This window comes from Phoca vitulina, unplaced genomic scaffold (genome assembly GCF_004348235.1).
Source record: "Phoca vitulina isolate PV1807 unplaced genomic scaffold, GSC_HSeal_1.0 scaffold9, whole genome shotgun sequence".
In the NCBI taxonomy this organism is placed as follows: domain Eukaryota; kingdom Metazoa; phylum Chordata; class Mammalia; order Carnivora; family Phocidae; genus Phoca; species Phoca vitulina.
The window spans coordinates 16487076-16501940 of record NW_022589712.1 but is presented as its reverse complement, the minus strand read 5'-3'; the positions used below and the strand labels follow the sequence as shown (position 1 = coordinate 16501940).

Below are 14865 nucleotides of genomic sequence, written 5' to 3'. Positions count from 1 at the left end.
CTCCAGGGGCCTTACCTGCACCACCTGGTTTAACCCCAATAATAACGCCTTGACAGGAGGACTCCTCTTATTTTCATCTTGCAAATGGCTTAAGCCATCTGTCTCACAGATAGGAAGTGGTAGAGCTGGGATTCAAAAACCACAGCATAAAGTAGGTGCTCTGTTAGAATTCTTATCTGTTTGCTCTCTTTCATTTATGACAAATTGACTCACTTGAAGGAGGAAGGAAATAGGTTAAGTGTGATATGAAACTTTCTCAGGTACCCAATTACCACTTTTCTCTTCTTTTTTTTAAATTTAGAAACAATCTTCCCCCCATCACTCCCCCCCACCAAAGGCCTAGAATGTCTGAAATAACTTTTATTGAAGTGATTTACAATTTGTTTTTGTTTTTTTTTTTAAAGATTTTATTTATTTATTTGTCAGAGAGAGAGAGAGCGAGAGAGAGGCAGGCAGAGGGAGATGCAGGCTCCCTGCTGAGTAAGGAGCCTGATGTGGGACTTGATCCCAGGACCCTGGGATCATGACCTGAGCTGAAGGCAGACGCTTAACCGACTGAGCCACCCAAGCATCCCTTACATTTTGTTTTTATGAAGACTAGAAATTGTCCAGTAGCCAAGAAATAATAATAGGTTATGTGTGCTTAGGATCTCCTTTGACGAGGTGCAAAGAAATTGTCAGACAACACTCACTGGCTCTTTGTAATAGCTGTATGAGTTCAGAGTGCTGAGCAATGTTGTTCTGCCCATCGTGCTAGGAAGGATGATACAGATCTGGGGGCTAGAAGAACACTTTTGGAAAGGTTAGCTGAGCAACCAATTACTTAAAAAAAATTAATTAGTAAGTATTATTAGAATCCTAGTAAGTATATGCATAGTTCTAAGCTTTGGGAGAGAAAGGGAAAAAAATATCAAGAAAGGAATAAAGGAAGGAGGGAGGGAAGAAGGAGAAAAGGGAGAAAGGGCCCCTCTGTCAGGGAAACCCCTCTTCAGCTCATCGCTCCTTCTCTCACGGAAAATACTTCTACAGGAATCTTTTATTATTGTTAGAATTCTGTTGTGATACTATAGATTTTATGTATTTCTTTGGGCTGTTATCAATGAGGATGTGTAGAAAACAGAAGACAACAGATACAGTTAGTGTTTAATCTTTAAAGACCACGGTAGGTTCTCTGGAATCTCTTGGTTAAACAACCGCAGGCTGCCTTGAAAATCCTGCTCCCTAAATTTTTATAGTCTTTCAGTAGGTTTTTAAATCACCTCTTTACCACGTAATAATTCGTTCCTTTTGTGAGCATTTTCAGTATTGACCCAAATTACATCCCAGGAAGTCAGACTGAGGAGGAGTAAGTGACCAAATGGCTCCTCTACAAGGAGACAGTGCAATTTGAAAGTCAACAATTATTTTGTGCTCTCTTGCCCTATGTCAAAAAAGTCAATTATTGTTTCTATTTATGTTCCTTTTCCAGAAACCTCTTCTCTAAGGCTGAACTATAAAATACCATTTTTTAGAAGGTTTATTTGAGGGGGGAGGGGCAGAGGGCGAGAATCTCAAAATGAGTGTGCAGACCCATGTGGGGCTTGGATCTCACCACCCTAAGATCATGACCTGAGCTGAAATCAAGAGTCAGAGGCTTGAGGGTGACCAGGTGGCTTGGTTGGTTAAGCGTCTGCATTTGGCTCAGGTCATGATCCCGGGGTCCTGGGATCGAGCCCCACTTCAGGCTCCCTGCTCAGCGGGAAGCCTGCTTCTCCCTCTCCCACTCCCTCTGCTGTTCCCCCTGCTTGTGTTCTCTCCTTCTCTCTCTCAAATAAATAAATAAAATCTTAAAAAAAAAAAAAGAGTTAGAGGCTTAACCAACTAAGCCACCCAGGCGCCCCTATAAAATACCATTTTATGGTATCAAAAATGAGACTAAGGGGGAGACCTCACATAGACCATCCAGTGTAACTTGGATTTTATCAAGAAGGACCCACGTTCCTGTTTGCTTCAGTTTTTCTCTGTGCATGAGCGGGGGGGGGGGGGGGGGGGGGGCAGAGCTGGAGGAAGGGGGAGAGAGAATCTTGAGCAGACATTGTGTTCTCAAGGGAAAGCCTGACCAGTGAGTGCTCCTGAGGGGTGGGGATGGTCAAGGGGCATAAGAACAAGTGTATCGCACACTGGGTTTTAACTTAATTGCTTTGCTATGCTAGCCTATAATTGCTCTTCCCCCATTCCCAACAACTTTTCAAGTGAGCCCTGTTTTACAGCTGGAAGGAGGACTGAATTAACATTCCAGTCAACTGGATCCCATTCTCAGAAAAACAAAACAAAACAAACCCCAAACAAACAAACAAACAAACAAAAAACTGACTTAAGAGTTCCAATTTTCCTGTCAGAAACTTGGGGGTGTAGGGACACCTGGCTGGCTCAGTTGGAAGAACACCAACTCTTGATTTCTGGGTGGTGAGCTGGAGCCCCATGTTGGGTATAGAGATTAATAAATAACATAAATAAGCTAAAAAAAAAGAGGAAATTTTGGGGTGTAAAATCTGGCTGCCCAAGTGAAAGGGATCAGTGAGATGGTCCCTGAAGGATGTTAATTACTGTTAAAGGAACATTCTCAAAATGTTAAAACTATGACTCTCACACAAATCTAATATGAACATGAGTCAAAGATTTTATTTAATTCATTAATTAAAGAGAAAACCAAAAAGACGTTCCATAGATTCAAAGGAGAATCTGAGGGGCGCCTGGGTGGCTCAGCGGGTTAAGCATGGGACTCTTGATTTCAGCTCAGGTCGTGATCTTAGGGTCCTGAGATGGAGCCCTGCATTGGGCTGTGCACTCAGAGTGGAGTCTGCTTGTCCCTCTCCCTTTGTTCCTCCCCCTGCTTGCTCTCTGTCTCTCATAAAAATAAAATCTTTAAAAAAACGAACAAACAAAAAACAAAGGAGAATCTGAGGAATAGACAGAAATAAGCAGCCATGAATGTTTAAATGAAGTTGCTAGGAGATGCAAAGCTGAAACAAGTTTCCTATTAGTAGCGATTAGGCATCAACATGCGTGGATTAATAGATTAATATCCATGGGTGTTAACATATCATATTTGAAATCCACTTTTCCACAGGACAGAAATCAATTGCATCTCTATATGAAAAAATTTCTTTGCATTTCTATGGACAAGAATCATTTGCATTACAATCTGTTTTCTACAATCTATAAATGCTAACCTTGAAGGACCTGCTCCGTAACCCCCAGCATTTCATTGAAAGGTACTCAGTAATCTCTTGCCACTTCAAAGTCTTTAATGATGTTATATTATAATTTTAATCCACAAAGTAGGGATGTGCCTGTTTGTGAGGTTGTTCTGAGGATTACAGATAGGTCTAAACCGCCTGGCATTGACTGGGTGGCTCAATCAATGACAGCTTTATTATGATGAAGTCAGAGTAGGATGAGAGTTTACTTTTGGGGGCATTCATGAATGTACACCATTATAAGACAGTCACAGTTTGGTAGCAAATGGCTCTCTTATCGCAGATTTTGTCACTTAGATTATGGTTGTATAACTTTAGATCTATCTGCCAGCACATTATACACTTGGCGGGGGAATTGGTCCACATTTCCCTCTTGATGGCGGAGCAGTCAGACCTAAAAGCCCATGAGAAATGCCTAATTTTGTTAGGCCTTTATAGATATCTTCAATAAATTAAATACTGAATCATCAGCATTATTTTTATTCAGCACTCAAATATGCAATTCATTGCTTACAGAATAAAGCTTTTAGTAGCAAATAGACAAAGCTAGATGATATGGAGGCAGATTTATAGCTGCTTGAACAAATATGTCCCAGAAGTGCCAATTACCAGTCAGTGTCCATCTCAAGGGAGCTCTCTAGTGGTATGATCAATGGCTTGTCTGTGTACCTTTCCTGATCAACCTTAGTTCCCAAAGATTAAATAAAGATATATTAATTTTGCAGCTGACACAATGCATCGAAGGATAATAAATATGCTGGATGACACTCAAATTTCAAAATTATTTCTGTTGTAGATGAAAACCAAAAGGCTGAGATGTAAAAAGGATAAACATAAGGTCCTGCACTCAGGTTCAATAAATCAATTATATAAACACAGGATGAAGACGCCATCAGGGCAGCAGTCCATGCAGAAAGATGAAGCAGGGTTTGGGTAATCCTGCTACTGGAAAACTCAACAGGAATCTATTGTGTGAAGCAGCCACTAAAATAGTTTATGTAAATTAAGCTTCATTAGGAGAAGTAGAGACAATGTCTGGATCACAGGAGGTGATAGTCTGTGTCAGGAAGAACCACAGTTACATATGGGGTTCATAAGGGTGTCAGATTTTTTTTTAAGATTTTATTTATTTATTTCAGAGAGCGAGAGAAACAGAGCACAAGCAGAGGAAAGGGCAGAGGGAGAGGGAGAAGTAGACTCCCCACTGAGCAGGGAGCCCGACGGGAAACTCGATCCCAGGACCCCAGGATCATGACCTGAGCTGAAGGCAAACACTTAATTGACTGAGCCACCCAGGCACCCCAGGATGTCAGATTTTAAGAAAGGCCTGGAAGAATCTGAGAAAATCCAAAAGAGGCTGGATGGTAAGTGGGACCCTCTGAAAATCAATTTATGAGGAACATCTGAAAGACTGGGAGTGTTGAGTTCTGGGAAGAGCATTCCAAGTGGTTGACATTCATTTTTTTTTTTAAGATTTTATTTATTTATTTGAGAGAGAGAGAGACAAAGATAGAGACAGAGAGCATGATCAGGGAGGAGAGGGAGAAGCAGCCTCCCTTCTGAGCAGAGAGCCCGATGTGGGGCTCCATCCCGGGACCCTGAGATCATGACCTGAGCAAAGGCAAACACTTAACCGACTGAGCCACCCAGGCGCCCCTCATTTTTTTTCTCAAAACTTAAGTGGCTGATAAATAGAATAAAAAGATGTATTCAGTGCTTTTCCAAAGAGAAGATCTAGCACAGTGCAAAGAGGTAATAGGCGGCACATCCTGTTGACCTAATAATTAGAGCTGATGAAAGCTGTTACAGGACATGATGTGAAGTAGCGAGCTTTCATCTCTGGAAATACCGGGAAGAGAGCGGACAACCACTGGAAGGGGCTCCTAGATGGATGGGAGCTGGGTAAGACGCTCATCAAGGGTCCAGGCAAGTCGAAGACTACATAATCATTGAGTAAATAATGGACACAAATCAGTCTTGAAGGACTAGCTAATTATTGTTTTTGTTCCAAAAGAATATAAATCAGTGCTTCCCCACAGAGGAAGCACTGATTTTGGACACTTCGATCTTGGACCTCCAGCCTCCAGGACAGTGAGAGCTTTCTGTTGGTTAAGCCATCCAGTCTGTGCTAGTTTGTTATGGCAGCCCCAGCAGACCAATACAGACTTTTCCTCCTCCTCCAACTAAAGTGGTTAAGCCAGGGAAATACTCCCATCTAGGAAGGATCCTGACAGAGTTAATTGGAAGCCACTTGCCTCACAACTCAAGATACCCTGTGTTGATCCCTCAATTCCATTTCTAGGTATTTTTTTAAAGGAAACAAAACACTAACTTGAAAAGATATATGCACTCCTCCGTGTTCATTGCAGCATTATTTACAGTAGCCAAGATAAAGAAACAACCTAAATGTCCACTGATGGATGACTGGATAAAGAAAAATGGGGTGTATACATATATTTAGCCATAAAAAGGAATTTTGCCATTTGTGACAGCATGGAGGGACCTTGAGGGTATTATGCTGAGTGAAATAACTCAGAGAAAGACAAATGCCATATGATCTCATTTATATGTGGAATCTAAACAAAAAACTTGAGTTCATATATACAGAGAACAGGTAGTTTCAAGAGGCAGGGTGTGAGGGGTGGGTGAAATTGGTAAAGTGGGGTCAAAAGGTACAAACTTCCAGTTATAAAATAAATAAGTCATGGGATATAATGTAAAGCATGGTGGCTATAGTTAATAATACTGTACTGTATATTTGAAAGTCACTGAGAGTAAATCTTTGAAAAAAGTTTTCAAGGCTTCCTTAAAAAAGAAAAGTTCTCATCACAAGAAATGTGTTACTATGTGAGGTAACAGATGTTAACTAGGCTTATTATGGTGATCATTTCACAATATGTATAGATGTCGAGTCATTATACTGTTCTTCTGGAACTAATATAATGTTTTTTAATAGCTCAATTAATAAAAAAAACAGAAAGGCTCCTGGGTGTAGGCAGCCAATGGGAGAGTGACTCATTCCGTCTGTAGCCATTCCGATCAGCCCACAGAAGCCCGATGAACATTAGCGGGGAGGGCATCAACAGGGACACTTGCCCTCACTGACTGCCTCAGTTATCTCAAGCAGGCCTCCTTGCCAGATGAGGTGGTTGCTTTCTGGATCCTGTGAAGAATAGGTTTATTCCTTTTTTTTTTTTTTTAGATTTTATTTATTTATTTGACAGACAGCGAGAGAGGGAACACAAGCAGGGGGAGAGGGAGAAGCAGGCTCTCCGCTGAGCAGGGAGCCCGATGAGGGGCTCGATCCCAGGACCCCGGGATCATGACCTGAGCCGAAGGCAGCTGCTTAACTGACTGAGCCACCCAGGCTCCCCAAATGGGCTTATTCTAATGTTATTTTCCTTCGTATTTTTCAAATTTTCTACCTGGACCTTGAGCTAAGAAAAGAAGAAATAAAAAAATTTAAAAAGTAATCTGAGTCATTAAAACAAAGCCTGAGTCTTTTCCCTTGAAGTGTTTTGCCAAAAAAGCAGCAAGAACAAGAGTAAGCTTCAAAACAAAGGATCAGAATCACTGCTTACTCAGTGGAAAAGTAAATTCATATAATAAACCACTTTTTCAGCTATCACTTTTGTGCGTTCTCCATTTTATACCTCTTCTGCTAGCTTACAGATATTTTGGGAACAGGAGTAGAAGAACATTATGAGAGATCACCTCATGGAAATATCTGCGGTCATTACAATGATGTCATGAATTACCTTCATGTCCACTGATGGGTCACCCTGCAGCAGTGTCCACTCATACCGGACAATGGCATGGTCATCTGTGCTCTCGCGGCCGTCCAAAACCACTCCATCTGTAGGGAGATGCAAGACCACATCCTGCCCGGCCTTGCTAAGTGGGGGCTCATCTTTTTCTGTAAAAGAAAATCAATAATTCACAAGAGAGATGATGCCCTATTTTTTTTATAATTTATTTAAGGAAGTATCTTGTTTGCTAGAATAGATGTAGTCCAGTGAACAACTACTAAGAGAATGTATAGCAACTAAAAGTTATTTTCTTATTGATTTTCATCATATTCTCTTTACATAATAAACAGTAAAATAGGAACATATTAGGAATATGGACTTTAACACGTGCAGAGGAGCAGGTGTGGAGCATCAGCTAGTAGCAGTACCTATAACAAGCTTGTGAGTACTAGGCTATCCAATCTGGAGTAGTACTTTTATTCTCTAGAGTCAAATATTCATTTAATTCATAAATAATTTTAGTTCAAAGTTCTATTAAATGAATTTATCAAAAAAGGACTTCTGAAACACATCTTTTTAAAAAAAAATCCACCTCTGATATAGATTTTTTTTTTCTTATCCTCAAGTTTTTAAAGTAGAAGTGATATTAAGTGTTCAATGCGTAGGAAACTAAATTAAAGTTAAGGCAAGTTCTTGGATCCACACAAAATAAAACTCACTTAGAAATTTTCCGGAATACAATTTTTCATCTAGGAAAATAGAAAACATTCACAGGTTCTAACAACTAATTTTTATTTTTTAATTCTTTTTTTTTTTTTTTAAAGATCTTATTTATTTGACAGAGAGAGAGCACAAGCAGGGGGAGCGGCAGGCGAGGGAGAGGGAGAAGCAGGCTCCCTGGGGAGCAGGGAGCCTGATGCAGGCCTCAATCCCAGGACCCTGGGATCATGACCTGAGCTGGAGGCAGACGCTTAACCAACTGAGCCCCCCAGGCGCCCCTAACAACTAACTTTATAACAAGCTGGCACAGAGTTTCTGTATGATAGCAAAACAAGTATGTATTTACCTTTGATCTGGAATGGTACTAAATAATTCAAGGCTCACGTGAAGTAGCCTTGTTATCACGTTCACTGATAGCAGACGGATAGGAGAAGCTGCATACAGAAAACATTTCTAAGAGCAGAGTTGTGAATATTTTATTGATTTATGCTTATTAGTAAACTTACCCAAATGCACTTTTATCTTAAAGAAACTAAGTAATATAACTGCGGGGGAAAAAAATCTATAGGTTCTTATAATCCACCCTTTTTGGCTGCCACCATTTCCTCCCTCCTCTCATGCCAAAGCTCTGCCCAAATTCTGGCCTGGATTTGTTCTTCCTTAACTTTCTCTGAATGACGTTGCTGAGACACGGCTCTCTTCCTCCAGAGCCCCCGTGGCTTCCTGAGCAAACCTCTGAGGGCCAACCCAGATATCCCAGGGCCTGAGGCTAGCAGCAATCCTATTTCTCACTAAGCAACAAAGGTCCTTACTCTTGATACACTACAGCTAAAATTACTTTTCTGAAATTCTAATCTGATTGGGTCATTTCCCTGCTTAAGAAAAACGCTTCAACAAATTACCATGACCTTTCAGATGTTGAGAGACCTGCTCCTCCAGCCTTATCTTCTCATCTACTGATCCTCCCAATACCCAGAAACAGAGAATTTCTATAAGGGGCTGGCAGCTCTTAGAGCTGTGGCTTTTCTGAATGAGAATGCTGCTGGTAGCCTCAAAAAGAGATGACTTTTTTATGAGCCTATTTACAGGGAATAAGCACACTTGCTATTGCCGATGGTTCCATTTGTCTATTGAGAAGATGAGTCCCATTTGTTGTTGTTTTGTTTTTTTTAAGATTTATTTATTTGAGGGGGGCCTGGGGGAGGGGCAGAGGGAGAGGAAAGAGAGTCTTTAAGCAGACTCCGTGCTGAGAGCGGAGCTGGATGGAGCTGGATGTGGGGCTTGATCCCATGACCCTGAGATCATGACCTGAGCCGAAATTAAGAGTCGGATGCCTAATTGACTGCACCACCCAGGCGCCCCAAGACGAGTCCCATTTTTATAGTTATTTAAAACAATGAGGACTAATAACTCAGATTTAAATAAGCTACACAAGCAACCTTTGCCTAAGAAGAAATTTGTTCTGCCTTTTCCATCTCTGAGCAAAGACCTAGTGTCTGAGGTCTTTATTCTGCTTCTCCCAGGTAAGGAAAGAGGTGACAATTTCATTACTAATAAGCCATTTTGCAGAGTGTTACAGAGAACTTTCTTTTGGCTCTGGAAGTTTCATTGCTTTCCACACAATGGTTTACCACTTTATAATTCTGGAAATCATCTTATAATTCACAGTAATACATTATAGTTAGCAACTATCTGCATGAAAATTTATTTTAAAATACTTTTTGTAGGTAAACAAACTAAAATATGCCTATATGATATAAACAACAATGAAAGCTATATTTTTAAGCTCTCAAAGATGTAACCCCAAAGACTTAAGATGGAAAAATCAGGTAGGTTCTGAAATATCCCACATAATTACAAAACTAATTAATCCTGCCTTTCCTGAAGAAAGAAATCATTGTTTTGGTTGTTAACTTTTCTGTAGGTAAGCTTTAAGATATGATTTATGAACATAGCGAAACCTTCATATCTTCCACATTGATCACTGTTGTAACCGAAATAAAAGAGATACATTTCCTCCTCAGTTCAAGTCCAGGTAAATTATGCTGCATAATGTATTCTGAAATAAGCCAGAGCTTATCTACCCAGGAACAGGTCTTAAAAATAAACAAGGGGCGCCTGGGTGGCTCAGTTGGTTAAGCGACTACCTTCGGCTCAGGTCATGATCCTGGAGTCCCGGGATCGAGTCCCGCATCAGGCTCCCTGCTCAGCAGGGAATCTGCTTCTCCGTCTGACCCTCCTCCCTCTCATGCTCTCTGTCTCTCATTCTCTCTCTCTCAGATAAATAAATAAAATCTTTAAAAAAAAACACACAAAACAACAACAAGAGGAAAGGAGTGTGCTATCATTTAAAAATATTTGACTTGCTGGGGCACCTGGCTGGCTCAGTCGGTGGAACATGGGACTCTTGATCTCAGGATTGTGAGTTTGAGCCCCACGTTGGGTGTGGAGATTACTTAAAATCTTTAAGGGGCGCCTGGATGGCTCAGCTGGTTAAGTGTCTGACTCTTCATTTCGGCTCAGGTCATGATCTCAGGGTTGTGAGATGGAGACTGGCATGGAGCTCTGCACAAGGTGTTGAGGCTGCTTGAGATTTTCTCTCTCTGCCCCTTCCCCCCCATTCTCTCTGTCTCAAAATAAATAAATAAATTAATAAATAAATAAATTAATTAATTAAAAAAAAAAACTTGACTTGCTGATAAAGAACAAGATAAAGGTAAATTTGAGGGACGCCTGGGTGGCTCAGTTGGTTAATCGTCTGCCTTTGGCTCAGGTCATGATCCCAAGGTCCTGGGATCGAGTCCCGCATTGGGCTCCTTGCTCGGCAAAGAGCCTGCTTCTCCCTCTGCCTGCCGTTCCCCCTGCTTGTGCTCTCTCTCTCTCTTTCAAATAAATAAATAAAATCTTTTAAAAAAAAAAGGTAAATTTGAATTTTCATCATAAAAATGTAATAAATCAATGTTAAGTACTATAGAAACACTGATTTCTTTTGAAAACTAAACACACTTGGTCAGATCTACAGAGGCAAAACAAGACTCATACCAATTTTGATGAAGCATATCAAGTTGAAACATTTTATACAGATAAGAATATTGTTAAGTAATCTGATTTACAACACACTGCTGTGAATGGAGCCTTAATAACAAGGAGGTTCTGGAATCTGGATCTGTACTGTGTGGGCACAGAGGATATGGTGGTGGTTGAGAAATTAGCAGAGACTCCTAAAGTCTGGACACAGAAGTGGGGCCAGCCTAAGGGGAGAGGCTTAGATACTATGTGTCAAAATCTATGCGGTTGGTTTATTTGTTTTTGTGGTTTTCTTTTTTCATTGTGTGTTCTTCCTAATTGTAACACTTCAGGAAAAGATTATTCACAACCCCAATATGATTATCATCATTTTTGGTGTGTACCGTTATAGTTTTTCTCTATATGAGCTGATGATAATAAGTAAGAGGTGCCATTTATTGGGTGATTTCTTTGTACCAGGCACCAGGCTAAGTGCTCACGAGCCTTAATGTCACTCAACTTTCACAAATCTCTGAGGGAGGGAGGTGTTATCATCTGCATCAGATTCATGAGGGAATGAGAGTCAGATGCTTAGTTGCCTAAGATGATACAAATGATAAATTTGTCAGTTCGGATGTCAGCCCAGATCTTTCTAAATATACTTTGGGAGTCCCCAAAGTGTATCCAGTTATAGGAAATAGAAATTTATATCCTGAATTAGCCTACTAACTCATTAATATGTTCTATTTATTGATATTTATTCATATATTCTAGTATTGCCCATGTAACTCCATAAACTTCACAGTTGCCATTTTAATTTTAACCTCTGCTATTGGACATATACTTTATCAATTTTTTCACCATTATAAATAATGCCACAATAAATTTTCTCGCTCCTACTTTTTCTTTAGCATGGATCACTTTCCTATAAAAATATCCCAGAAGAACGAATGACCATTTTAATGGTCTCTGCTACGTATTTCCTGGGAGACACTTGGACACGGCTCCACAACTCACATGTGGCAAGGCTTTTTTGGGCAGTTTACTTTCTCTCACAGAGCCTTCTAGTACACTGGGGATTATAACAGAACCTAGATCTTTGGCTGTTGTGAGGAGAGAGAGTTCATGTGTCTAAGCACCTTATAATAATGTCTAGCACCAAACTCAGTCAGTGGCCGCAACAAACATGGCTGATGGGTTCTGCTATAAATTTGTGCCATCCCATTCCACCTGCCCCCTCATCATTTCATGTTTATATTCACCTCAAATGGCCCCCTGACTAATTCTCTGCAAGAGCTTTTCTAAACGATATTCATGCTCAGTAGCCTCCAACTCTGTATACTCACAGGAGTTGGAAGAAGAGGCAAGGCAAGAAGGAATAACGTGTAAGTTTCAGAAGCATAGAGAGCTTCAAGAGGTTAAGCACCTAGGCAAGGCAAGGCAAACACAGGGCATGTGGGCAGGTAACCTTTGCCCTAGCTGCAAATAAGGGTACCTCGGGACCTGAGCTACACCCTTCTATGTGTTGCTGGGGATCTGAAGTGTGAGTGTGACAGGGTTTTCCAGAATGAGGACCAAGCCCTGTGGTCACCCATTTTTATCCCTAACATCTACATAATTGAATTCCCAGACAAACACCCCCTAGGGAAGGGAACGGCAATGAAGGAAGTGGAAGAAAAGTGACTCAGAAACTCCTACTAGTAAACCTAACTTTTTTTTTTGTAATTTCCATGAGCATATTCTTTCCTTATTTTCCTTTTGATTTCCCCTAGCTTATAAGAAAGCTTCCTTTGGTGATGTTGGTTTCTTCCAGATGTGCAGTGAGAACAAGAGAAAGGGATTTTGTTTCTTCACTGCTGGGATTTTTTTAGTCTATGTTTGAGCAAAGAGGAAGGATGTGTGTGTAATAGCCATGGGGCAGGCTCAGGGATGCTGGCGGAGGTCCAAGAGAAAGTGTCTCTTGCTTTTGCTTCAGGGAGAAAACTTTGGGGTTCTTCCCAATGTCTGCCTCAGGGCTGAGCAGTCCCAGGGTGACCTTTGAGGTCTGCTCTGCTGACAAGGGTCCTGAGCTTTCTCTCAGGTGGAGGTGAGTGAGGAGATGGGCCCTTGTGGATATGGTTTCCCAGACCCTTCTCTTTGGACCTTCAGGTCTTGGAGACTCCAGATTTCCAAAGTGGCTGAGGCTCCCCCCACCCCCAATCTCGCTATATCATTCTTATGTTATCATAAATCAAAGAGCAACAGAATGCAATCAAACACACAGCCAACCACATGTGGGCCCAATCAAGGTTTTTTCCCTCAATGGCTTTAATCTCCAACAGCCACATTTTTTGTGTTTCGTGTATGTGCCTTGACTGTCATTCAGAGCATCTGCAGGAAGTAAAACCACAGAATGAAAAACTTCATTATTAACTCTTTTAAAAAGAGACGTGCCCTCAACTTTCTTATTTTCAACTAAAATCAAATCCCTTCCTCTCCCTCTTTACAAAAGGGACCGTAGTTCATGGGAGTCAGCTGGACCCACTTCAAAATTCCTGACACCAAGTTTCCTTTCTCATTTTTGTCTGGTGAAAGCCGCTGCAGGTGGAATCATGAGTCAAGCTAAGAAACGGCTGTGCTATGAGCAGTCTGGCACCTAATTAGATTTTGCTCCTGCGATTACTTGACACAAACCATGACTTACAAAAATCTGAGCCTAAAATAAACTTTTTTTTTTTTTTTTACTTCGAGCTTTTCTCCTCCTTTAAATCGAATTTCTGCGAATCCTCTCAGATCAGCCTCCCTCCCCAAGGCTAGAAAAATTCCAGAAGCAGGCCACGGTGCCCTCTCTGCCCAGTCTTCTAGGTTTCTCAGAAAGCATCTATAAAACAGCAATCAAAGCCACTCCTCCGGATGCCCCCGAACTAAACTAACTTGGAACGAGGCTGTTCCATCTTTCACTTGGCTCTACTGCCTCAGTGGTCTCCCGGATGCAGCCACCCAACAGGCGCCAGGGCAGCAGGACCCAGAGGTCTGGGCCGGCCCCCTCCCGCGAGCGCTCACCCGTGCGAGGCGCGGCTTCCAGCTCTTCCTGCCCGCCGGCCAGCGCGCGGCTGAGGCTGTAGCTGCTGTAGCCGCGGTGCAGCGCGAACTTGCAGACTCTGCGGCCGCGGGCGGTGCAGTTGAAGAGATAGCAGCCGAGCGCGGCGGCGGGGGCCGCGGGCCGCCGGGGCAGCTCCACCACGGCCACCGAGCAGCGCGGCTCGGAGCAGCAGGCCGCCACGCACTGCCGCCAGTCCCGCACGGCCGCCGGCGCGGTCAGGAAGCTGGCGCCCGCCGCGAGGGAGTCCTTGGTGCGGATGATGGCGTCCGGCATGGCGCTGTAGCCGCCGCCGCCGGGGCCCGGGCAGCCCTCCTCGGGGGGGCCGCCGCCCGCGCGCAGCTCCAGCTCCAGCTCCTCCTGCGGCCGCTCCTCCTGCAGCTGCCGGCGGAACTCCTCCAGCAGCTGCTCCACTCCCGAGAGCTGCGCGTGCAGCTCGGACAGCGGCGCGGAGGCCGGGCCGGCCGCGCGGCCGCTCGGCAGCCACAGGCAGAGCAGCAGCAACCCGCGCAGCGCCCGGTGCCGCGGCGGCTGCCCGCGCCCCGAGCCCGCGCCCTCCCGGGCGGCGAAGGCCATGGCGGCCGGCAGCTGAGGCAGCGAGCCTAGGAGGGGCAGCAGAGCGCGAGGAAGGCGGGGCGAGCCCGGGCCCTGTGCCCCTCCGGCGCGGCCGCGGCGGGCGCTAGGCCCTGGCGCCTCACAGCGCGGCCTCCCCGGGGCCCGGCTGCGCCCCCGAGGCCGCGGGTGCGCGGTCGCCGGCGGGAACCGCAGCAACGGGAGGCATAGCCGGCCCGGCACCGCCGCTCGTGCTTTGTGGAGGCTTCCGGGAACCCCCGCGCCTCTCTGCCGGGACCCGGGGCCCCCTCTGAGGCGGCAAGACGGCCTCGGCGCGGATCAGCACCGAGCCTGTGAACAGTGGCCGCGGCGGGGGCGGAGGCGGAGGCGGAGGCGCGCCAAGCCCCGCCCATCTCCCCCGACCCCCGCGGGCGGCCCCGCCCCCGCCTCCCCAGCCCCGCCCCTCCTGCGTGCCGTCCTGCCCCTTGCTCGCGTTGACCCGTTCCACACGCCGCCTTCT

At 44.0% G+C, this 14865-nt stretch overlaps 1 protein-coding gene across 1 annotated transcript in view; it reads right to left on the bottom strand.

Moving 5' to 3' along the window:
* The window catches only part of LRP11 (LDL receptor related protein 11), a 44527-nt gene extending 29787 nt beyond the window's left edge, over positions 1–14740 (bottom strand). Inside the window, exons 1-2 of the mRNA XM_032407670.1 lie at positions 13757–14740; positions 6998–7155 (exon numbers count right to left, since the gene is read on the bottom strand). Of these exons, the coding sequence (XP_032263561.1) occupies positions 6998–7155; positions 13757–14369 (771 nt within the window). The 5' untranslated portion in view covers positions 14370–14740. The remainder of the gene's footprint in view (positions 1–6997; positions 7156–13756) is intronic.
* Between the last annotated feature and the right edge of the window lie 125 nt (positions 14741–14865).